At 39.6% G+C, this 24,101-nt stretch overlaps 1 protein-coding gene across 2 annotated transcripts in view; it reads right to left on the bottom strand.

Annotated features, from left to right (window-relative positions):
- Positions 1–2,407: 2,407 nt before the first annotated feature.
- WBP1L (WW domain binding protein 1 like) overlaps positions 2,408–24,101 on the bottom strand; it is a 47,780-nt gene continuing 26,086 nt past the window's right edge. Inside the window, exons 2-4 of one of the 2 annotated variants that reach the window (XM_081330053.1) lie at positions 10,322–10,424; positions 5,853–6,014; positions 2,408–4,728 (exon numbers count right to left, since the gene is read on the bottom strand). In XM_081330053.1, the coding sequence (XP_081186179.1) occupies positions 3,986–4,728; positions 5,853–6,014; positions 10,322–10,424 (1,008 nt within the window). In that variant the 3' untranslated portion in view covers positions 2,408–3,985. The remainder of the gene's footprint in view (positions 4,729–5,852; positions 6,015–10,321; positions 10,425–24,101) is intronic. The other variant, XM_081330054.1, reaches the window with a different exon arrangement.

Genomic DNA, 24,101 nt, shown 5'->3' with positions numbered 1-24,101 from the left:
CTCCATAGTTAATAAATTAGGCCACCAGCAAGGTTTCAATGGACTATGGTAAAAATAGACAAAATATGTGAACTTTGTCATGGTGGCAATAAAAAAGATAAATTTTGTATGAGGAATTCTTGAGCATGAAAAATAAATTTATATTGCATTTTTGTATAGCTACAGTGCAATCATATTTGAAATACTGATAGTCTTACAGTCTAATGTAAGAACTATCTCAAAGCAAAAATCCATTTGAAAATATTTCAACTACTTCAACTACTTAGAACGATAATGAAGGCTATTGCTAAGCACATTGGTTTGTGCTTAAATTGTAAGCCGCCCTGAGTCTTTGGAGAAGGGCGGGATATAAATGGGATTTAAAAAAAATATTGGACACAGAATTTATAAAAAATATGCACAGTAAAAAGAATAATATGAGTTTTCTTCAACCAATGGCCAAGAGTACTGAATTAGACATGTTGCACAATGTATAATGTAGGAAACTTCTGGTTACTGATAGATATTAAAAGTTGTAGACCAACATTCACTGGATCTCTTCAAACTTTTTCAACCAGATAGTATTTGCTATTCCTAAAATACCAGACTGTTATTGGTATTTGATCTCTTAACTTCTAACCTAATACTTAGTTTTCAGAGGAAAGTAGGTAAATTACACTATATTTGGAAAAATGAGATTAAATAATCAGTTTTTGTAAAACAACAGCAGACATTTTCTTTAAATTGTGGAAGTTGTTTAGTTTAGTGTTAATATGCAATTAACACAATGGAACATTTTGTCTCATATGTACAGAACATGACAGGAAATGTTCAGTATGAGTTAGTTATAATTATTTTGTTGCTATGGATACCGTTTGGGAGGTGAAATGTGATTTGGGTTTGTCTATTATTACCACATTTTGGATAGAAATCTACAGGAATGACAATATAACTAAAGTGATAAGGAATGCATATACTCCTCTTGGTGTATCTCCAAGACATTTTGTCAAGACGTTATAAATGTGTATTTCTTATGTTCAGGAAGATGGCAAAAAATTTAAAATGTAAGCAATTTTTCAGTTCCTGGAGTTCTTTTACATTTCTAGGGTTAAAAAAACATCCTATAAATGTTACCAGCACTAATGTTTATCATGATTTTATAAAAGACGATTGTTGGATTTCATTGTGTTTACTGCTGTACCAAAATGATATTTTGGTACCAGCAGTAAAGACAATGAAATTCAACAATCTTCTTTTATAAAATCATGATATTTTGGTACCAATTTAGGAAGGCTGTGTTAGATTCAGTGCATAAATTAAGTCTATTAAGGCCAATTGGTCATGACTGCTATATGGAACTTCCATTGTTGTAAATACTATTCAGTTTGAAACTATGAAAAGCTGTTCTTTCAAAACCAGTTTGTAGACAGACCCAAAACATGTTCTATGAAAAAAAGGATGTTGGATTATCGAACTTTTGTCTGATTTAGAAGTGTTCCTACAAAATGATTTCTGAGGTTTCATTTTTGGAAGAAAAATATTATTGCAATAAAATAGCAAAATATTATGCAATCTGTTCCTCCTGACTAATACAACTATGGATGTACAGTACAAAATTGCTTATTATGGATTACTTATTAGTTTTTTAAATAATACATTAAAATTTACCCATACAGCATATAATGGGGAAGAAAACTATGTAGGACCCAGAAGATCATATGTACGGTGAATATTTTTCTTTTACTTTGATCCAGGTATATTTAAGATGCACAACAAAGGGTCTAATAATTATGATCTATTAGGGAACAGAATCAACTCTCACAAAGTACCAGAGTGCCTTGTCATCTTATAGATTAGTTTGTGTTTCTCTTCAGTAGTGCTTTCTTGAATTATTGGACCAAGTGCTATATGGATAAAATGGCTGGATATGGCTCTGAAGTGCATAACAGCACAGCTATGCACCAAAGGACCAGCATGTACAACAGCTCTGATGCAAATGAAATTCTGCCCATCCCAATTGTCCATTTCCATTCACTAGCTATATATAAATCATGTTCTGATTTTTCCAGATCTGAAATTAAACTCAATTTCACCAAGCAGTTTCATGTAATGCAATTCAAATCATAAAGTTAGAGTGGGATTTTGATCACTGATGAACAAATATTAAAACAAATAACATCAGGTTTCTTTTCTATTTCTACATAATTCTTAAATGGAAAATATTCTTCCAAAAGTAAGACATTTGATATCTACTTATTTGTCACTGTTTTTCCCTGGTAGTAAGCAAGATGGGAAGAATAATGTAGTGAAGAAGTGCAGCTCTTGCTTCTACGGTATTGCTATTTTCACTTTATAGCTGTATATAAACAGATACCTGCTACTGACAGTATAGCTATTAAGCATAAAGTTGTATCTAGATTACTCTGTATTATGTTCACAATTCCATGATCAAATGCAAACAAACATTTTTCACTGTGATATTTCTGCTCTATTTTCCCCAAAGAAAATGAAACACAAGGAATTATCAGAAAAAAAGGCATTATATTTGGGTTTACACCATATTTCAAACTGATTTTGGTTTCAAACAATCAAATCTGAAAGTCTATTTTATAACAATAAATGACCCAGACAACCGTAATTCAAGAAAAAGGAAAGGGGAAAATAAAAAGAGATGTCTATCACACTTAATATAGAAACCAAGGGTTGGTCTCTTCCACAGGAACACTCCGAGGAATGTTAAGTTTCAGTTGTTTTGAGTTTCTTTCCCTTCCCTTTGGTGTTGTTACTAACAAAAAGTCCATTGTTTGGTTAAAGCAAAGCAACAGTCTTTTTTTTCCTGCAGTCTTACAGCAGCAAATTTCATCTTACCAGTAGGAAACACACATGCACGCGCGCACACACACACACACACACACAAACTCACAGACATTGTACAAGTAGCCCGTGCCGCTTTCAAGAAAACAAAACACAGACACTCAGTTCTTTTAAGTGGTCACTTGTTAGAATCATACTAACTTTTAGACTAAGGAAAGAAAATACTGCACAGGTCTTCCACATTAACGTTGCAAATTACCCATTTGCAATGCACTGATTTCCCCATTTGTTCAAAAAGCATCGCTGAAATCTGAAGGCACCTGAAGACAGCCCTGATCTTTTGTATATTTTGGTTTTCTCATTTTAACTAGTGTGCTGGTCTGAAATTGCAAAACCCGTCCTTTTGCACTGCAGCATACTAGTTGCAAGTTATGTAAAGACCAAGTACTGGAAAAGGAGGACTTCTTCAAGGAGTCTCAACTTATAGCTACACATTTGCCTTAAAAATAAAACAAAGGGCAATGTCTGAAGGCCCCTCTTGCATAAATGCTGTGTTTTTGGCTAACATTTTTTTTTGGAAGAAACTGGTCCTTTACCAGCTTCAAGAAGAAAACATGTATTACAGACTGCTGTAATCTAAATGCATCGGAGATGCATTCTATTGACCAAAAGAAAAAAACCGTAAGAACCCACTCTTTTGGGAATTTATTTCAAATTCTCCATAGTACTACCTAAATGTATTGCCAGGGCTATCAAATGCCACAAGCTTTTGGGAAGACACCTGAAAAAAAGGGGTAGGGGAAATACACTAATAAGTGGGGGGAGGGGGCAGGAGAGGGATGTTAAACACTAGTAATCCTTGTTCTCACACGTTTGAAGTTTCTGATCAGAAAATAAAGCAGATCCTGAAAACTTTTAAGGTGACAACCAACCAAATAAACATCACCAAAATCAGCAATAGGAAGTTTTTTTCCCCCCTTTTCTCTCTATATAAACGATCACTTTAAATCAAGTCCCTAACCAGTCGGAGGACAGAAGCGGCAATTTTAGCACAAAAAGAAGAAAAGCCTAAACGTGTCTGCCCCCTCAACAGATTTTACGTTACTCCCATAGTTACATCTGAAGAAAACGATGAACCAATTTGGTTTTGGTTATATTTATAATTTTGCAGATCTTCCCTTCTGATGTTGTTTTAGCTGGGAGACGTATTGGCATAAGAGTTCGGAGAGTCCTGCTCATTTATGGTGTTCAGGAGCACACACACAGGTTGTCTGGAGAGATGGTGGTGGTTGTCTTCTCCATGCTGTTCATCTGAAGCACTGAAAAGCCCTTCTTCCTCATCTCCATGGGGTGGATGGCCACTGCAACTATCACAGAAGTCCATGGATCCATCATCAATGAACCCATCTAACTCCTTGAGATCATTATCATGGTGGTCCTGGTTACAGATACAGATTTCAATGCCTGAATCTCCAGTGAACCTTCGGTGCCTGCCTGGTGTCTTGTCTTTAGCATCTGAAAAAGCGCTGTTGTGATCTAAGCTTTCTGAGTTGTAATCCTTAAGCAACTCTTCCTTGCACTCTGACTCCTTATCAGAAGTAGATACATGGTCAGCCGCGTCTTCTAATTCCACTCTGCTGTTGGAATGCCTTGGCTCACCACATGCTGCTTTGGTAGCTGATTGCTCAACTGGAGGACTGGAGGATTCAGAATGCCCGATGCTTGGGGAGGCAGTGCTATCCGTATTTCCATTATTGCTTCCTGCTCCTGACAGAGTGCCTGCCTGAGCTGGCTGTAGGTTTCTTGTATCTGGTGCTGCACTGCCATTGCCAGGTGGAATGCATTGCTGATGTAAGGCACTATATGGTGGGGGAGGGGTTGGAGGTCGATTCACCACTTCCTCATAGGGAGGTAGTAAATAATTTGGCAAAAATCCTAAATGGGGAGGCAGGGAGGACAAGTTACTTCCATATTTCTGTATAGATGAAATCTAAATCACATTAAGACCCATTTAAGTAGTTTTCTAATGATTTTACTTTTTACAAAATCTGAATTTCTTGCTTCATTTAGGAAGCAGCAATTGCTTATGCAATAATATGCAGGCAATATTCAAACCCAGAAATTCATGTAAGCAATTTATGTAGCCTTTGATACAAGTGTTGCTAAATTAGTTATCTGACCCATGACTAAACAACATTCTGGAGAAGAAAAGGAAATATATAGATATCTTACCATTCATTATAAAACTAGAGATCCATTTAACTAGTATTTCTCAGAAATAAATTTGACATGTATGTACTTTCCCTTTACTTACTTTTTCTTTCCGTATTTCCTTTTCTTATCCCTTATCAAATGTAACACTGGTGTCCTGCAGATATTTTGGATTACAGTTCTTATAATCTGTGATATTATCTAGGATTTATAGGAATTTACTAAGGAACATTGGGAATTCTCAAGCTGCCTGCTCTTGATTTACTAAATATATTTTTAGTAGAACACAGACAGAAAAATGGCATCAGTCACTATTACAAATACTAATAACAAGAGATCTTAGACATCAAGCTCCTTTTGTATTCTAGTGATATGTTACAACTCCTTATTATAGCTCCATGACCCTGATGTTGTATCAGTCACAGAGGAAAAAATATGAAAAATAAAAACAGCTCAGCTTTTATTACTAGTTCTGCTTTTGTTCAGACTAACCAGCACCTCTCGTTCCTTTTTGCAGCAGAATCAGGAAAATAACTCAAAAAGGAATATACCGCTACCATGCTTGATACAAATTTAGCTCATGGTTTTATCTTTGTGTTTCAGTCAGTCACCTACACAACTTAAATTTTGCCCATAGCAATAAAGGTTAGCTAAAAAGAATAGGGCACAGCCTCTCAGGATAGTATAAACCTGTACTCTGTGCTCATCAACCAACCTTTCTGTACTATTCCTGTCACTTTTTTTCTGGGGTGGGGGGAAAAGCCCTGTTGTATTCATGTCCCCTCTCAATATAGCAATATTTTGGTCTTGGTCTTTGAAGATAGCTACTCCTTGCATGCAGTACATACGGAAATAAAATGGCAGGGTGGAGTAGTTATGAGCTTCGCGATAGGCAATCAAGTTAATTTCATGTTGCCTTTGTTGTGCCTGAAGTCTGTGTTTGGCGCGTCGGTGGTGGCAAACACAACAGCAACTCAAAATGATGATGATTGTCCATACTAGCCAGAACCCTGTGAAGAAAGAAAAAGGAGGAAGGGAAAGTAAATTTTATTCAGAGCAGTTCTTCTTCAGAAAAAAGCTTTATCTATAATTACTGCATATGTGTGCAACCATTTGCAGAGAGTCTGGATCTGTCAATAGACCAATTGTCAGGAGACATAAACAGAAGCAACATGCAGAGTTACCGAGTAATTTTACATATTTATTCCAGTCAACTGTAAATAAAAGTCATCACAAAGACTTAAAAATGAAGATTTGAATGAAAGTGGCCTGTGGCAAGCCACCAGTTGTTATCATGGAAGTCAAGTGAGAACTATTGTTTCTGACAGAAAAGAGAGAATATTTTAAGGCTGACTTCATACCAGGTAAGATGAAAAACAATTAAGTATGAATGGGAGAGAAAGATGAGATAACCAAGACATTAAATATACAGTTATTATAAAAAAACATTGTTTCTTTTGTTAAGAAATAACAAAGTATCCTTAAGGTAGTAAAATGCTCATGATAAACAGCCAAAATTACCAGCAATTTTGCTTTCCGTTTGTAGAATTACAAGATGGAAATACCTTTAAAAAAATCCCAATGTTTAGTAGAGAGAAGGGAGGGAGGGAATGGAGAATATCATAGAAGTGTTATACCAAATGTTGAAAAAGAAAGCTAGTTGGGTGACTTTGGGCCAGGCATTCTCTCTCAGACTAACTCACCTCACAGGATTGAGAAAGGAGTATTAGGTATGTTTACAGCCTTGAATTACTTAAAATTATAAAGGCAGGATATAAATATAAATATGTGTGTGCGTGCGTGCGTGTGCGTGCATAGGTTTGTTTTTTCCTTCTTATATAATGCCTGAACTTGAGACCTCAGTACAGCTAGATTCTGAACAAAGGAAAGTACTTTACATTTTCAAAAAATATAATTTAGGATAAATTATGTAATCTTAAGAAAAATAAGAACTGTAATCAAATTGGTACATGCTACTATTTCTGGTGGCAATGCTCAGTTACTCATTTAGGGCAAAGGTTTTGAGGCATGGGAAAATAACTCAGTAATCTGTGTTAATTAACTCAACTATAATTTTTTTTTCATGGCAACTGTAGCACAACAATTAATTCAATTGTCTTCTGTTAACTGCAAGCTCTCCCATTGCAAATCACTAAAAATGTACCGGTAAGTAATATCTTCCTTTGGATCAGTAGTAGCTAAAATATGGAAAATAGTACTGGCTGAAAAAATTACATAAAAGCAAAGAATCATAAGAAATCTTTCAATAAAAATTGTGCAAACTAATTTTGGTTTCCAGTGCTTTAGTTTTTTCAAAAGAATATCTTCTAATTGAACATCTTCATCTAAAAATATGCATTTCTAAGCAAAACCATGAAATGCTTATATTCAGTATTTCTTAATAAAATATGAAGAGAAAAAGCACCCTTAATTCATTGTCTTAAGGTATCATAGAACAGCAACTTATTTCTTTTTTTGAAAAGTAAGGCAAATTGATGGGGAAAAAATACAGTCAGAAGACACATTTACATATTCTCCTAAACTCAAGTTGAGGATGGCTAATAGGACACGTTTCTCTCTGGTAATGTCAGCTGGCTTTATAATTTTTCTGAATTACAGTTGAAATTTTCACCTCCTCTTACTTTATAAGCTTTGCTGTATTGTGATTAAGCTGACAATGTAGAAAATGGTGGGATCTCCCCTCTGCTCTCCATTTTATGGTATGTCTGCATGAGGATTGCCAAGCAAGTGGAGCAGTGACACTGGCTAAAGCAGAAAATTCACCTCTCACTCAGCCAGTGTGTCAAACTGGAGGCGTGTTGTGTGGGTTGTATGTGGTTGCAATGCTGGCTGTGGAGAGAGATTCCACACTTTTGTTTCCAAAAAATCTGCATGGGTGGTCAGGTCCAACGCCCTGGTGGCTTCTCAATAAAGCAGGAGAGGATTCTGCAAGCACCTGATCCAGGCAGGATGTGTTTGTGTGTTGAACCTGTGGGGGAATCAGCTGCTGCTAGAATGGTCATAAGTGGGAATCTTCCATGCTTTCTTGTCAACCCTTTTTATAAAAAGCATACCCTTTTTATATTAATCATAATCATTATGTGTAATCATAAAGTATTTTATGGGCACAGAAGATGCTCCTTTGCTACCTAGACTAAATTGCTGAAAATGTTCCATGGTTACAGGCTTTACAGATTACAGAAATAATAATATGAAAGTATTTGATAGTGTTATCTCAGTTTGCTAACTGTGGTATGAATCAATTAGTATCTCTACAAATAAACATTAAAAGTAACAATAATAAATCTGAAATTATATAATTCACCTATTGAATTGCGTAGGATTCAGGTTAGTTCCTAAGACAGTAATCATTACCCTTGGAGAAAACTGTACAGAGTCCCCACTGAAACATATAAATTGTTGCAATTAAACAGGTTTTAGGAGAACTGATCCTAAAATGGCTGCATTTAAACCCTGTCCACTTTAGTTTATAAGAACCATAGCATACACAAAAGCATCCTTCTCTAGCTGCACTCGTGAATTGCTCTCTAGGGCATCGGGGCTGTTGTAAAGCAAAAGAGAGCAATGGGAATTTGAACTGGGAATACTTAAATCTGCCTTAGGTAGCAACCTGGAGAGACAAAGAAAGATAGCAAGAATAATGGGTTGAGAACTGCTCACAGTTCTCAAGTATTTGCTTAACAACTATTAATACCACCATCTTTATCTTTAGAACAAATAAAACTATAATCTAGAGATAATAAAATCTTAAATGAAAAGGACTAATGGAAACCTCAAAAGATGTATATTAAAGAATGGACATAGTCTTTGTTGGACACATAAAAAAAATCAAGGACCAACGGACTGACAGGATGCTTGAGAAGTTATGGTTATGTTAGGCATTGGGTGTTTCTAAGAGAATTACTGTGAGAAATTGGCAAAGTAGTATTATCCGTGATATTAAGTACTGGGTTCAAAAGATATGTAATTTTATGTTTTTGAAAAGCAATTTCATATAATAATAAAGACACAATATGTTCTCTTTCCACATAGATTTATGATGTTTTGTAACAATAATCATTTCTTTTAATCTAGATTAAGAAAATTTGAAATATTGTTTAATATGTGATGGATTTGTGTTATGAACACATGGCATTCTCCTTTTTGTTGTTTTGTTATTGTTATATTAGCTATTGTTATGCTTTCTATTTTCCCCATTTTTGCATATTTCTTCTTGTAAAATTTGTTAAAAGTGTTAAATAAACTTTCATGATAAACTTCAAAGTCTCTGCTGCCTTATCAGTGTCCAATAAATGACAGATATAGATATTTGGATGATATCAATGAACTCAAAAATCTTGGATGACCTCTTCCAAAATTAAACAACATAGAAAATAGAATAAAAACTTTAGCAACTAACAGAGTAATTTCCTAATAAGGAATACAGTCATAATCTGCTGGAAGCGCCTAGCGAAAGTAGAATCACTTTCAAACAGAAGTACTTACTCCTAATCTCACAGGACGAAACTGAAGCCCACCCCAAAAAGTGAAAACACTAACAGGAACCATTCCTCTATATATATTTTGCAAAGCCTATCAAACAGTGTGATCTAAGAAGTTCCCATCTTACATTGAAGCATACCAACTAGACCAGGGGTGTCAAACTCGCGACGTCACGTGACATTGCGCGACGTATCGGAGCTTTTTCCCCATTGCCGGCAATGGGGTAGGCACGGTTTTGTTGTGACGCGTCCGGCCTGTGGGCCGGCAGTTTGACACCCCTGAACTAGACATTTTGCCATATATACAGGTGGTCCTCGACTTATAACCACAATTGAGCCCAAGGTTTCTGTTGTTAAGTGAGACATTTAAGTGAGTTTTGCCCCATTTTACGACCTTTGTCTCGTGTTAACAGAATCACTGCAGTTGATAAGTTAGCTCAGTTGTTAAATGAATTTGGCTTCCCCATTGATTTTGTTTGTCAGAAGGTCACACAAGGGGATCACATGACCTTGGGACATTGCAATGGTCATAAATATGAACCAGTTGCCAGCTGCATCTGAATTTTGATCACATGATCATGGGGATGCTGCAAAGGTTATAACTATGAAAAACAGTCCTAAGTCACTTTTTCCAGTGCTGTTGTAACGCTGAATGGTCACTAAATGAACTGTTATAAGTCGAGGACTACCTATAGTCAGTTTTGCCAGGCTTCAGTTTCAATCTATAAAAACATTTATTTGGGGGGGATAAAATCAGATTCTAAACCCAAGAGTAGTTATGATTTGCATTATAAAATGAATTTTAAAAAACTTACACCAGAGTTCATAATAGTAATTGCAGCATTGAGACTGTCCACAGCAATGGCCTGTTTCACAACTGTAACTCTGATTGTTGATTCCTATGCAGGTTTCCTTGTCCTACAACACAAGAAAGAAATATGTTACTAACACAGCAATTTGACAAGTGGGGAGGCTCATGTGAGTCTTAATCCCACAAACTAAGGTTTGTGAGGCATGTATTAGCCCAAGTTTTAAATACCTGTCAATATTCTGGATACAGATTATGGACTTCTTCTATAGGTTATGGGTAGCTTGTAGCTATATGAAAAGCACACAAAGTTAAATAACCCTTGGAAATGAAATGAAAACCTTTATTAACTTGTTTCCTTAATATCATCAAATAAAAAAATGCTATGTTTTTAGTTGCATTAAAATTAAATATTTTCTATAAATATCTATCTGGTCCCATTGCTCGTTCTCCCCCCTCTCTACTTTGTGGATCTGTATGTGCAGCAGAAATGGGCAGAAATGAACTACCAGAATTATATTCTCTAAAGTACAGAAAGTGAACAAAAATTTTGTATGTTTCTTTAATAAAACATTGGCACCCAGGCTGAGAATTTTAACTGGGGTTTTATTTTCAGGGATAATTTAATCTTTTATTTGTCTTTTAACTTGTATTTTGTATTGGTATGATTTTAAAATGCCCTGTAAACCGCCCTGAGTCCTCTGGGAAAGGGCGGTATATAAATCTAATAATATAATATAATATATAATTTCTGCAAGAAAAAAAATCAGTTTTCCTCTGTACAGGTAGTCCTCGACTTACAACAATTCATTTAGTGACTGTTCAAAGTTACAACGGCTGTACAATGGCACTGAAAAAGTGACTTAGGACGGCTTTTCACTTAGACCACTGAAGCATCCCTATGGTCACATGATAAAAATTCAGCCACTTGGCAACTCATTCATATGTTGACAGGGCAACAATTAGAATTCCTTGTCAACATGATCAGTGGTGACTAGGGATATTTCTCCAATTCTTTCATTTCTAAATCTGTTTCAAGCTACTTTTAGCAAGGTTTATCCTAGGTATATTTTCAGTGTGTTTAATCTTTTTTTAACAAGCTGGGAAAAGTATAAGAATTTCCTCCCAGACCATGCAGCATCCACATAGGAAAGGTGCAGCCTAAAGTTGGATCAGACCAGGCTGTAAGCTTTATAATACAATATTCAGATGTCTTTTCAAGATAAAATATGTTTTAAATTAATGCATTGGGGAGCACAAAAACATCCAAACATAATAGTTTTTTTAACTTGATAGCCTTAATTTAGCTCAAATATTTACTGCCATAGAATCCTATTATGAAATAGTTCCTATCTACTTAGCAATACACAGCTATAGTACCAAAAGGCACTAAGTTAGATAAATAATAAAGGCAAGGTAGTGGTTTGGTGTTATATTTATAGCATCATTAAAGCACATAGTGCCTTAGATCATAAGCAAAAAGGTTCAATCTTTACAATAAAGAATAATAATGAGGAGAAAGCAAAGAGAGGAAGTGAAGTGAAGAGTAAGCGATGAGGCAAGTAATAGAGTTTATACAAAATGTTTCCTGGAAACTGAAAGAGTTGAAATTTAACCCATCTGGAAGGCAACAGAGGAAGGCTACTAAGATGATATATAAATATGATTTGAACTAAGAATTTCTTAGCTTGTTGATTAACCAATGTAAGATACCAACTAGCATGCTTTAATATAACTGATAATAGAAAAATAGCATTTGTGGCTATTTTTCAGAATATTGAATATGAAAGACTAAATAAATTAGCATTATCATAATTAGGAAAGATTTTAATACAACACTGATTTGGAAAGCATCACAGTTATCAGTCAAAAGAAAGGAGGCTTTTTCCTGTTGAAAAGAAATAAATAAAGACTAGAAAAACATGGGAGGATTAAAAAAAATGACATTAAGCTGGACCTCTTCAAAATTCAGAGTAAAAGTCTCACCTGGAACAAGCCCAAAAATCTTTTGAGATTTTTTTTTTGGTAAATCCCTTGAAATTTTATATAAACAAACATGTCAAACTAAATTTATTCCACTGCTTTTTTTCAAATCATCAAACTGATTTTAGATCATGTAAATAGAACAATTCTGTTATTCCTAAAGAGACTCATTATACATTTAAATCCAATCAGGAATCTTAGCATTAAAGAGTTCCACCAACTCATGTTACCCCAAAAGAAGTTAGCACTCATCACAAAAAGCAAGACAGCTGGCATCATTTTCAAAGTGCCAACCTCAAAGTACCATTTTTTAAAAGGGGAGGAGGAATATTACATGGAATATTCTCCCTGGAATGTGTAACAAGCTCAAAAGTTCACATAAACCTTCACTGTGTGTGAATACACACTGACATTATTTCTCCTTCACAAATCACAACACTGTGCTAAGTGGGATAACCTGGTTGCCAAAAGCTTATCTCAATCTGACTTCCAGAGAATTCTCCTATCCTTTCCCAAGATAAGGCTTAGGTAGGGCTAGGGAGACCTTTTCAGTTTTGCCTTGGCAAAACTTTCTTGATCCCTCCCTTCTTGAAATTAGGATTCCAAATAACCATTTTTGGTGGGTTCTATTTTGTTAAAGGGGAGGGTTAGTGGGATGTTTTCTTCCCTGGCGTACATGCTACCAGGGAAGTTCTACTGATGAAAAAAAGTTGTTGATTCCTTAATATGGTACAGTATGTACAGTGATGTTTAACTTTTTCAGCTCAGCATTCAAACACTTGACTTTGCTGGTGTCACCCCAACACACACACAAAAAAGAGTAACAATCTTTACTATAACATCTGAACAATATTTGGCGGCAGCACCAAGACAGGGTATGAAGGTGAGGCCCAGGCCTTGACATCAACTCTAGCTCCACTGCTGTCCCTGAAAAAGACTGCCTTGCACCATTTTCCAAGATGCAGAAGCCTTGGTGAATGGTGAAAATGCCCCTGCAGCCCGGCATTGCCAGGATCTGCTGCTCTCCATTTACCTCCAGGGAATGTTCTTTTTCTGTTGACAGGCCCCTTTGGCCTACTACCCAGGCTGCTGTAAGTTGTTCTTGAAGTGGCTTTGGAGAACGCTCTTCCACACACTCTGCAGAAATCATGCGAAAGCATGCTCTGTTCTTGTACGATTTTTGGAGGTGTAGCAGGCCATGCAGGAGCATGCTCTCTCACATGATTTTCAGAGGGTCTGGAGACTGTGCGAGAGCACACCTCTTCCTCATGCGTCCTCCACAGCCTTCAAATATCACAACAGAATGGGTGTGCTTACAATAACGGTTGTTAGGTGTTGGTGAACATTGGCATATCACTTTTGTCTCATGTGTCATAAGTTCACTATCACTGGTATATACTATGTAGATATTAGCCATCTGACATAATTGTAAAATGGCCTTCTGCCTTGCCTCTATGTGAAAGCTTCTGGAATGATGGCTAGTTCATTCACTATAGTAACCCTCTTGTAATAATTTATAGTAAGTTAGTGCAGCTAAGAATGTGGTACATGAAACTCGAACTGCAAATACATTCACTTTAAATGATTCAGGAAGATGGCTGTCTTGGGCAGTGAACAAGGCAATCACATTGTGTACTGTCCAGACCAACCTTGAATATCTGCCAACAGTATAATGACAAAGCAATTTTCAAAACTAGTTGAAGCAATGTGGTCCTAATGGTGAGAAGATAGAGATGCAGAGCTTTTAAATGGTAGTAACATGTTACAGAGCTCAACGTTTTCCAAAATAGAGCTCCCCCAAACTTCAAGGGCTATTACATACCTCTTGTATAACAAAACACAGCATGAGGCACAACCTATCATAGTATTTTAGACAGAAAATATAGGAAGTATATACTTTTGTTTGCAATTTACTTTATTAAATTTACTAGATATAAATTTAACAATTCTCATTTAAAAAGTTATAATTTTAACAAAAACCTATTTTAAATCTGAAGGTTGTTTTCTCCACTTAGGATGCTCCCTCATGGAACCAGCATAAATAGCAACATATTTGAAACATACATATTTAAACATTTTAAGGGTTCCTTTGTGCTGTTTTTTCCATTATAAATGTTCAATGTGTTCAATATGCTACTTGAAAATTTAAAACAATATGTGTTAGAGAACTCTGAAAAAAGGATTCTAACTCTGTGGTAGAGTTACTTCATTTGGAGAAGATTTTGTGCTTATCTAGTGCCGTGTAACAGAGTGAGCGCCTGTTACTCGTCCCAGCTTCTGCCAACCTAGCAGTTCGAAAGCACGTAAAAATGCAAGTAGAAAAATAGGGACCACTACAGCGGGAAGGTAACAGTGTTTCGTGCGCCTTTGGTGTCTAGTCATGCTGGCCACACATGACCACGGAGACGTCCTTCGGCTTTGAAATGGAGAAGAGCACCGGCCCCTAGAGTTGGAAACGACTAGCACGCATGTGCGGGGGAACCTTTACCTTTATTATGTTTCCAGTTAAAAGATAAAGTAGGAAACATGCTACATCACCGGCTTGAAATTCTAAAGAGCCATCGCCAATCAGAACAAATAATGCTGGGCTAGATGAACAAATAATCAAGACTGATATAGAATAACTTTTATTTCTTATGATTTTACTTAAGTTCTGACATTATGATAGATGAGCCCTGGTGGTGCAGTGTTTAGGATGCAGTATTGCATTCTCAACAGAGAATGAGGTGGCTGGATGGAGTCACTGAAGCAGTAGGTGTAAGCTTAAATAGACTCCAGAAGATGGTAGAGGACAGGAAGGCCTGGAGGAACATTGTCCATGGGGTTGTGATGGGTCCGACACGACTTCGCAACTAACAACACTGCAGGTTAACTCTGCCCACAGCCTGGAGTTTGATCCTGATGGGGCTCAAGGTTGACTCTGCCTTCCATCTTTCCAAGGATGGCAAAATGAGGATCTAGATCATTGGGGACTGCCCAAGGAGTGCTATAAAAGTCTATGGATAGTATATAAGCCTAAAATGCTAGTGCTAAATGCTATATGATATAGTAAAGGAAGATAACTCTTTTGGCCAATAACCATTTTTAGAATTTGGGGAATTTGTTATACAGTGGTACCTCCATACTCGTCAAAATTCATTCTGGAAGATTTGATGAATATTAAAACCGTCGAGTACCAAGAAAACCACCTGACTTACCACTTGACCTGCTATTTCAGCCAGAAGAAAGAGTGAGTCATGAGGGAGCCAATGTCAGCAAGATCTTCCTTGTGCGTTGACTACTGGGAGAAAGACGAGTGCTAGGGCAAGATATCTGCTTCAAAATGCATCGTATACCGAATTCAATGACTTTTGAAGCAGAGTGGCAAGGTATGACTGTAATGTTCTGAGAAAATAAATAGCAGAGTTGACATAAAGAAAGTGATGAAATAGCTATTTACCAAAAGGCAAACTGGTGAAAAGTGCTTCTCCCCTATTTTAAATTGGCTTGAACAGTATCAGAATACTAATTTAGAAAAAGTCCTCACAATTTAAAATAATAAAATGCAAGGATTAAAAGCAAAATAGAAATGCTCTTTTTAAGGTTCTATTTTGTTCAGAATAGCAACACTTTTAGGCAGAAGGAGGAGAGAAAAGGTAAGGAGGGGAAAAGGTTATTTATTTATTTATCAAATTGTACCTCAAATACTGTACTTTCAGATGCTCAGAGAAAATAATGAAATGCTAGAGGATGGAGAAGTGACTTTGAACATAACTGGAAATCCACATGCTTTGGTTAACCTTAATTATTAATCAAAAATTGCTGACTGAAGCTGATTGTGCCTCTCTTTGAAAATCTAATTTATTCTAAATTTTCTAAATCCTTAATTCATTATTATATGGCTATTTGAAATGATTATGATTTTAAAATGTACTCATATATATAATCCTGGCTATTTTTTTATTTTGTTATGCTATATCAACAAAAGAAAAGTATGAACACATACAACATTAAAGGCTTAACCTCAAAATCTATAGCAAGTAACAAAGGAAAATAAAGGCATGGAACTGTTTTATAAAATGAACTACTCTAAAATGATCATATTGTTTGAAAACCATCTTTGTCAAAAATGGTGAGCACAAATGTTGACAAACATTATCAACAATTTATTGTTGCAAGTCAGGTGTACCTTTCACTTTTGAGCATTACAAAATAATTATTTTAGTTAATCCTATGTCCCCAAATGAATACACAGGTAGTCCTCGACTTACAATTTATTTAGTGACCGTTTGAAGTTACAACAGCACTGAAAAAAGTGGCTTATGACCTTTTTTTCCACACTTATGACCACTGCAGCATCCCAACGATCATATGACCAAAACTGATATTTATGATGGTTGCAGTATCCTGGGTTATGTGATCACCTTTTGTGACCTTCTGACAAGCCAAATCAATGGGGAAGCCAGATTCACTTAACAACTTGTTGCTAACAACTGCAATGATTCACTTAACACTTGGGGCAAAAAAGGTCATAAAATGGGGCAAAACTCACTTAAATGTCTCACTTAACAACATAAATTTGGGGCTCAATTGTGGTCATAAATTGAGGACTACGTGTAGTCAGGAAGAGCACATGTACAGTGATCAAGCAAGAATAAGACATGACCAAAGCATACAAGTTAATGTACCCAGGTCTAAATTACATGTCCAACAATACGATGATTTTAAACAATTTTTATTGAAGATATGCTGAAGCATCCAAACATCATCTGCACTCTAATTTCATGTTAATCATTATCAGGATGGCACATTCAAACTAGATATTCCAAATATGATTTATCATACTGTATTTCAAATGTGATTTTATTACATGAATCATTAACATCAATTTCTTCTACTTCCTAAAAAGATGGGCTATAGGCTTAAAAAACACAACTTAATTCCTCTAAAACAGGGGTGTCAAACTCAATTTCATTGAGGGCCGCATCAGCATTGCGGTTGCCCTCAGGGGGCCGGGTGGGTGTGGCCTGGGTGGGCGTGGCCTACTGGGTGGGCATGGCTAGAGTGTGTATGGCCTACTGGGTGGGCATGGCCAGCTCTACATCGTTTGCATCAAGGGTGCCTATGGGGGCCTGGGCAGGAGTGGGACAGATCTGAGGGTCTCTGGCAGGAGGAGGGTCTCTGGGCCAGGGCCAAGGCAGTGGGGGCCGTTCCCTCACTGTTTCCAGGATGGCTTCGTGGGCCGCATGAAACCACTTTGCGGGCCGCATCCTTGTGTTTGACATGTCTGCTCTAAAACGTTGCTTACACTGGCTAGCTAAAAAGTACATTTTGGACTCTAATTATTTACTTAATTTATCTGATTTAATCCACTTGCCATTTTTAATCACAGTGAATGTGGAAACCACTAGTAACAAATATAATGAGTATTTAAGTTGAATCTCGACAAGGATTACTCACAAAATTGTGAAGCAATTTCCATTTCCCCACTTGCAAAGCTAAGAGGAAACCTAAGGGATGCCAGGCAGATGCCTGGTAAATGCACGTGTTTTCTTGTTATATGCCAACCCCCCCCACACACACATAAGCAGGAAGAGATGCTGTCTTGTACCAGCTGGCCTTTTCATCACTAAAATTAAGAATTATGCAGAGGAATAATGCTTGGCGCCTACTTTTAAAAGTATGTGGAACATTTTCAGATGGCAAGAGTCCAATGAGGTACACCCTCCACTTCCCCAAAACCCTTCAGCTGTTTGTTTTTCTCATAGAAAACAGCAAAACAGTGGCCAGCATTTTTGGACAATCAATATTATGGATATACCTGCTAAGGTTTCTCCCCAAACTCTTGCAGAGAAATAGTCAAACCATAATTTTACAGAAATGTAAACAAAAACCAAAGCAAAATTAATATAAATCAGAAATTTAGTTTCAGTTTCAGTTTTATTTAATTTGTATACCGCCCTTCTCCCTAGGGACTCAGGGCGGTTCACAGGGCATATATAAATAACAATACAAAAGTTAAAAAAGATTAAATCAATGCCCAGTTAAAAACAATAATACAATTCTAAAACAACAATTTAAAACCCATAATCCCCCGTCAGGCCAGACCAGCTAATTCAAATAAGTGGGTCTTCAGGCCACGACGGAAAGTTCGGAGGTCTGATGCCATCCGGAGCTCCACCGGCAGTTGGTTCCATAATGCCGGAGCGCCCACAGAGAAGGCTCTCCCCCTGGGGGCCGCCAGTCGGCATTCCCTGACTGGAGGCACCCTGAGGAGGCCCTCTCTGTGGGAACGCACAGGGCGGAGGGGAGTTGACGCCGGCAGCAGGTGGTCCCCGAGGTAACCCGGACCCATGCCATGTAAGGACTTAAAGATCATAACCAAGACCTTGAACCTCACCCGGAAGACAACTGGTAACCAATGCAGCTCGCGGAGCAAAGGTGTAACATGGGAGTACCGGGAAACTCCCAAGACAACTCTCGCGGCCGTATTCTGTACCAGTTGGAGCCTCCGAGTGGTCTTCAAGGGAAGCCCCATGTAGAGAGCATTACAGTAGTCAAGGCGAGAGGTCACGAGCGCATGAGTGACCGTGCACAGGGCATCCCGGTCCAGATAGGGCCGCAACTGGCGCACCAGGCGAACCTGGGCGAAAGCCCCCCTAGTCACGGCCACTATATGATCTTCCAGGGTAAGCCGTGAATCTAGGAGGACTCCCAAGTTGCGAGCCCTATCCACGGGGGGTAGAAGCTCACCCCCCATAGAAAGAGATGGAACATTTTGAATGTCCCGGGATGCCGGAATGCACAGCCACTCAGTCTTGTCAGGGTTGAGTTGAAGTCTGTTCCTCCCCATCCAGACCCGAACCGCCTCCAGGCAACGGGACATCACAGCGAGGGCATCACTGGGGTGGTTTGGGGTCGAAAAGAAAAGTTGGGTATCATCGGCATATTGATGATACCCAACTCCAAAACCACGAATGATCTCACCCAGCGGTTTCATATAGATGTTGAACAGGAGAGGCGAGAGAACCGACCCCTGAGGAACTCCACAAACGAGAGACCTAGGGGCCGATCTCTGCCCCCCTGCCAACACCGACTGCGAGCGTCCCAGGAGATAGGAGGAGAACCACTGAAGAACTGTGCCTCCCACTCCCAATCCCCTGAGATGCCGCAGCAAGATACCATGGTCGATGGTATCGAAAGCCGCCGAGAGGTCTAATAGGACTAGGACAGAGGAATATCCTCTGTCCCGAGCCCTCCAGAGATCATTCACCAGAGCGACCAATGCCGTCTCCGTGCTGTACCCGGGCCTGAAACCCGATTGGTAGGGGTCCAGATAATCCGCTTCATCCAGGACCAGAGGGAGCTGATGCGCCACCACACTCTCGACAACCTTCGCAAGAAAGTGAAGGTTGGAGACTGGACGAAAGTTGTTCAAAACAGCCGGGTCCAAGGCAGGCTTCTTGAGGAGAGGTCTCACCACCGCCTCCTTCAAGACGGTGGGGAAATAGCCCTCACTCAAGGAAGCAGATATAACCGCCTGGAGCCAGCCTCGTGTCCTCTCCCTAGCTGCATAAACCAGCCAGGAAGGGCACAGGTCCAACAAACATGTGGAGGAGCTCAGCCTCCCCATAATCCTGTCCACTTCATCAGGGGTCACAGAGTCAAACTCTTCCCAGGTAACGTTGACAAGACCGCCCGTGTCCTGATCGCCTGACTCTGCCCAGTTGGAGTCCAAACCGGTCCGAATCCGAGCGATTTTATCCGACAGATGTTGACTAAATTCCTCGGCACGACCCTGCAAGGGATCCTCCCTCACCTCCTGATTAAGAAGTGAGCGAGTCACCCTAAACAGGGCGGCCGGGCGATTATCTGCGGACGCGATGAGGGTGGAGAAGTAATTATACCTCGCCACCCTCATCGCTGCGAGATAAGACCTAATATAGGTTCTTAACCGCAACCGGTCGGGTTCGGATCGGCTAGACCTCCAACAGCTCTCTAGGCCCCGTTTCCGACGCTTTATCTCCCGGAGCTCCGCGGAGAACCATGGAGCTCGCTGGGATCTGCGCCGGGTCAGGGGCCGCAAGGGTACAACCCGGTCAAGTGCCTCAGTGGCTGCCCTTTCCCAGGCTTCCACCAAGGCATCCGCCGAGCTGTGAGCAATGGAGGCAGGTGGGGACCCCAGCGCCGCTTGGAAACTATCAGGATCCATTAAGCGTCTGGGGCGGTACCATCTAATTGGTTCCGTGTCCCCACGGCGGGGGGTGGCAAAACGGAAGACCAGCCGCAGGAGATGATGATCGGTCCATGACAGGGGCATAATAAATGGAGAGCCCCCACCAAGATCATCCAACCACCGTCTAGATAAAAAAATCAGGTCAAGGGTGTGGCCTCCCTCATGAGTTGGTTCTGAAATTACTTGCGTCAGGTCCATGGCCGTCATGGAAGCCATGAACTCCCGAGCTAGCTCAGATGAACCTCCCAGGGATGGTAGATTGAAGTCTCCCAAAACTATAAGTTTGGGAAACTCAACCACCAAACCCGAGAGGATATCAAGCAGCTCGGGCAGGGCTGCCGCTGTGCGACTAGGCGAAATGTACACCAGCAGCAAGCCCAACTGCGCCCCAGAACCAAATCTCGCAAAGAGAGACTCACACCCGACTATCTGAGAAACGGTGGACTCCCGCGGACATAACGTCTCCCTAATAGTAACCGCCACTCCCCCACCCCTACCATGAGCTCGTGGCCGGTGTAGCACCCGGAAGCCTGGTGGGCAGAGGTCAACCAAAGGGACCCCACCCTCTGGGCCCAACCAAGTCTCCGTGATGCAAGCCAGGTCCGCATTGTTGTTGTTGTTAGCTGCGAAGTCGTGTCCGACCCATCGCGACCCTATGGACAACATTCCTCCAGGCCTTCCTGTCCTCTACCATCTTCTGGAGTCCATTTAAGCTCACGCCTACTGCTTCAGTGACTCCATCCAGCCACCTCATTCTCTGTCGTCCCCTTCTTCTATTGCCCTCGATCTTTCCCAGCATTAGGCTCTTCTCCAGTGAGTCCTTCCTTCTCATTAGGTGGCCAAAGTATTTGAGTTTTAGCTTCAGGATCTGGCCTTCTAAAGAGCAGTCAGGATTGATCTCCTCTAGGACTGACCGGTTTGATCGCCTTGCAGTCCAAGGGACTCGCAGGAGTCTTCTCCAGCACCATAGTTCAAAGGCCTCAATTCTTTGGCGCTCAGCCTTTCTTATGGTCCAACTTTCACAGCCATACATTGCAACTGGGAAGACCATAGCCTTGACTATACGCACTTTTGTTGACAGGGTGATGTCTCTGCCTTTTAGTGTGCTGTCTAGATTTGCCATGGCTTTCCTCCCAAGGAGCAAGCGTCTTTTAATTTCTTGGCTACAGTCCCCATCTGCAGTGATCTTGGAGCCCAGGAAAATAAAATCTGTCACTACCTCCATTTCTTCCCCATCTATTTGCCAGGAATTGAGAGGGCCAGATGCCATGATCTTGGTTTTCTTAATGTTAAGTTTCAACCCAAGTTTTGCACTCTCCTTCTTCACCTGCAACAAGAGGCTCTTTAGTTCTTCTTCACTTTCTGCCATTAGAGTGGTATCATCTGCGTATCTTAGGTTGTTGATATTTCTTCCGGCAATCTTAATTCCAACTTTTGATTCATCTAGCCCTGCCTTTCTCATGATGTGCTCTGCATATAAGTTAAATAGGCAGGGCGACAGTATACAGCCTTGCCGGACTCCTTTCCCAATTTTGAACCAATCAGTGGTTCCGTGTCCAGTTCTCACTGTTGCTTCTTGACCCGCATATAGGTTTCTCAAGAGACAAATAAGATGGTCTGGTACTCCCATCTCTTTAAGAACTTGCCACAATTTGTTATGATCCACACAATCAAAGGCTTTAGCATAGTCAATGAAGCAGAAGTAGATGTTTTTCTGGAACTCTCTAGCTTTCTCCATGATCCAGCGTATGTTGGCAATTTGATCTCTAGTTCCTCTGCCTCTTCGAAATCCTGCCTGTACTTCTGGTAGTTCTCGATCCACATACTGCTGAAGTCTAGCTTGTAGGATTTTAAGCATGACTTTGCTAGCATGAGAAATGAGTGCAATGGTGCGATAGTTTGAACATTCTTTGGCATTGCCTTTTTTTGGAATTGGAATGTAAACTGATCTTTTCCAATCCTGTGGCCACTGTTGAGTTTTCCAAATTTGCTGGCAAATTGAGTGTAGCACTTTTACTGCATTGTCTTTTAAGATTTTGAATAGCTCAGCTGGAATACTGTCACCTCCACTAGCTTTGTTGTTGCTCAGCTTTTCTAAGGCCCACTTCACTTCACATTCTAGGATGTCTGGCTCGAGGTCAGTGACCACCTCATTGTGATTATCAGGGACGTTAAGCTCATTCTTGTATAGTTCTTCTGTGTAATTTTGCCACCTCTTCTTAATCTCTTCTGCCTCTGTTAGGTCCCTGCCATTTTGGTCCTTTATCATGCCCATTTTTGCATGAAACGTTCCCTTCATCTCTCCAATTTTCTTGAAAAGATCTCTGGTCCTCCCTATTCTATTGTTTTCTTCTATTTCTTTGCACTGTTCATTTAAGAAGGCATTCTTATCTCTTCTAGCTATTCTCTGGAATTCTGCATTCAATTGGGCGTATCTTTCTTTTTCTCCCTTGCCTTTCGCTTCCCTCCTTTCCTCAGCTATTTGCAAAGCTTCCTCAGACAGCCATTTTGCTTTCTTGCATTTCTTTTTCTTTGGGATGGTTTTGGTTGCTACCTGTTGTACAATGTCGCGAACCTCTGTCCATAGTTCTTCAGGCACTCTGTCTATCAGATCTAATTCCTTAAATCTATTTGTCACCTCTACTGTATATTCGACAGGGATATGATTTAATTCATACCTGAGTGGCCTAGTGCTTTTCCCTACTTTCTTCAGTTTAAGCCTAAACTTTGCAAGGAGAAGCTCATGGTCTGAGCCACAGTCAGCTCCTGGTCTTGTTTTTACTGACTGTATAGAGCTTCTCCATCTTTGGCTGCAGAGCATATAGTCAATCTGATTTCTGTGTTGACCGTCTGGTGATGTCCATGTGTAGAGCCGTCTCTTGGGTTGTTGGAAAAGAGTGTTTGCTATGACCATCGTATTCTCTTGACAAAATTCTATCAGCCTGTGCCCTGCTTCATTTTGTACTCCAAGGCCAAACTTGCCTGTTATTCCAGTTATCTTTTGGCTTCCTACTTTAGCATTCCAATCCCCCATGATGATAAGGACATCGTTTTTTGGTGTTAGTTCTATAAGGTGCTGTAGGGCTTCATAGAACCGGTCAATTTCATCCTCTTCAGCACTGGTGGTTGGGGCATAGACTTGGACTACTGTGATATTGAATGGTTTGCCTTGGATTCGAACTGAGATCATTCTGTCATTTTGAGGATTGTATCCCAGTATTGCTTTTCCTACTCTTTTGTTGACTATGAAGGCTACTCCATTTCTTCTGAGGGATTCTTGCCCGCAGTAGTATACCTGATGGTCATCTGAATTAAATTCACCCATTCCTGTCCATTTTAGTTCACTGATGCCTAAGATGTCGATGTTCAGTCTTGTCATCTCTTGTTTGACCACGTCCAGCTTTCCTTGATTCATGGATCTTACATTCCAGGTTCCTATGGAGAAAAAATCTTTACAGCATCGGACTTTCCTTTCACCACCAGACACATCCACAGCTGAGCGTCCTTTCGGCTTTGGCCCAGTCGCTTCATTCTTTCTGGTGCTACTAGTACTAGCCCTCTGCTCTTCCCCAGTAGCATATTGAACGCC

This window comes from Vipera berus (genome assembly GCF_964194415.1).
Source record: "Vipera berus genome assembly, chromosome: 5".
NCBI lineage: Eukaryota > Metazoa > Chordata > Lepidosauria > Squamata > Viperidae > Vipera > Vipera berus.
Note: the sequence above shows the minus strand (reverse complement) of the source record. Positions and strands in the feature narration are given on the sequence as shown.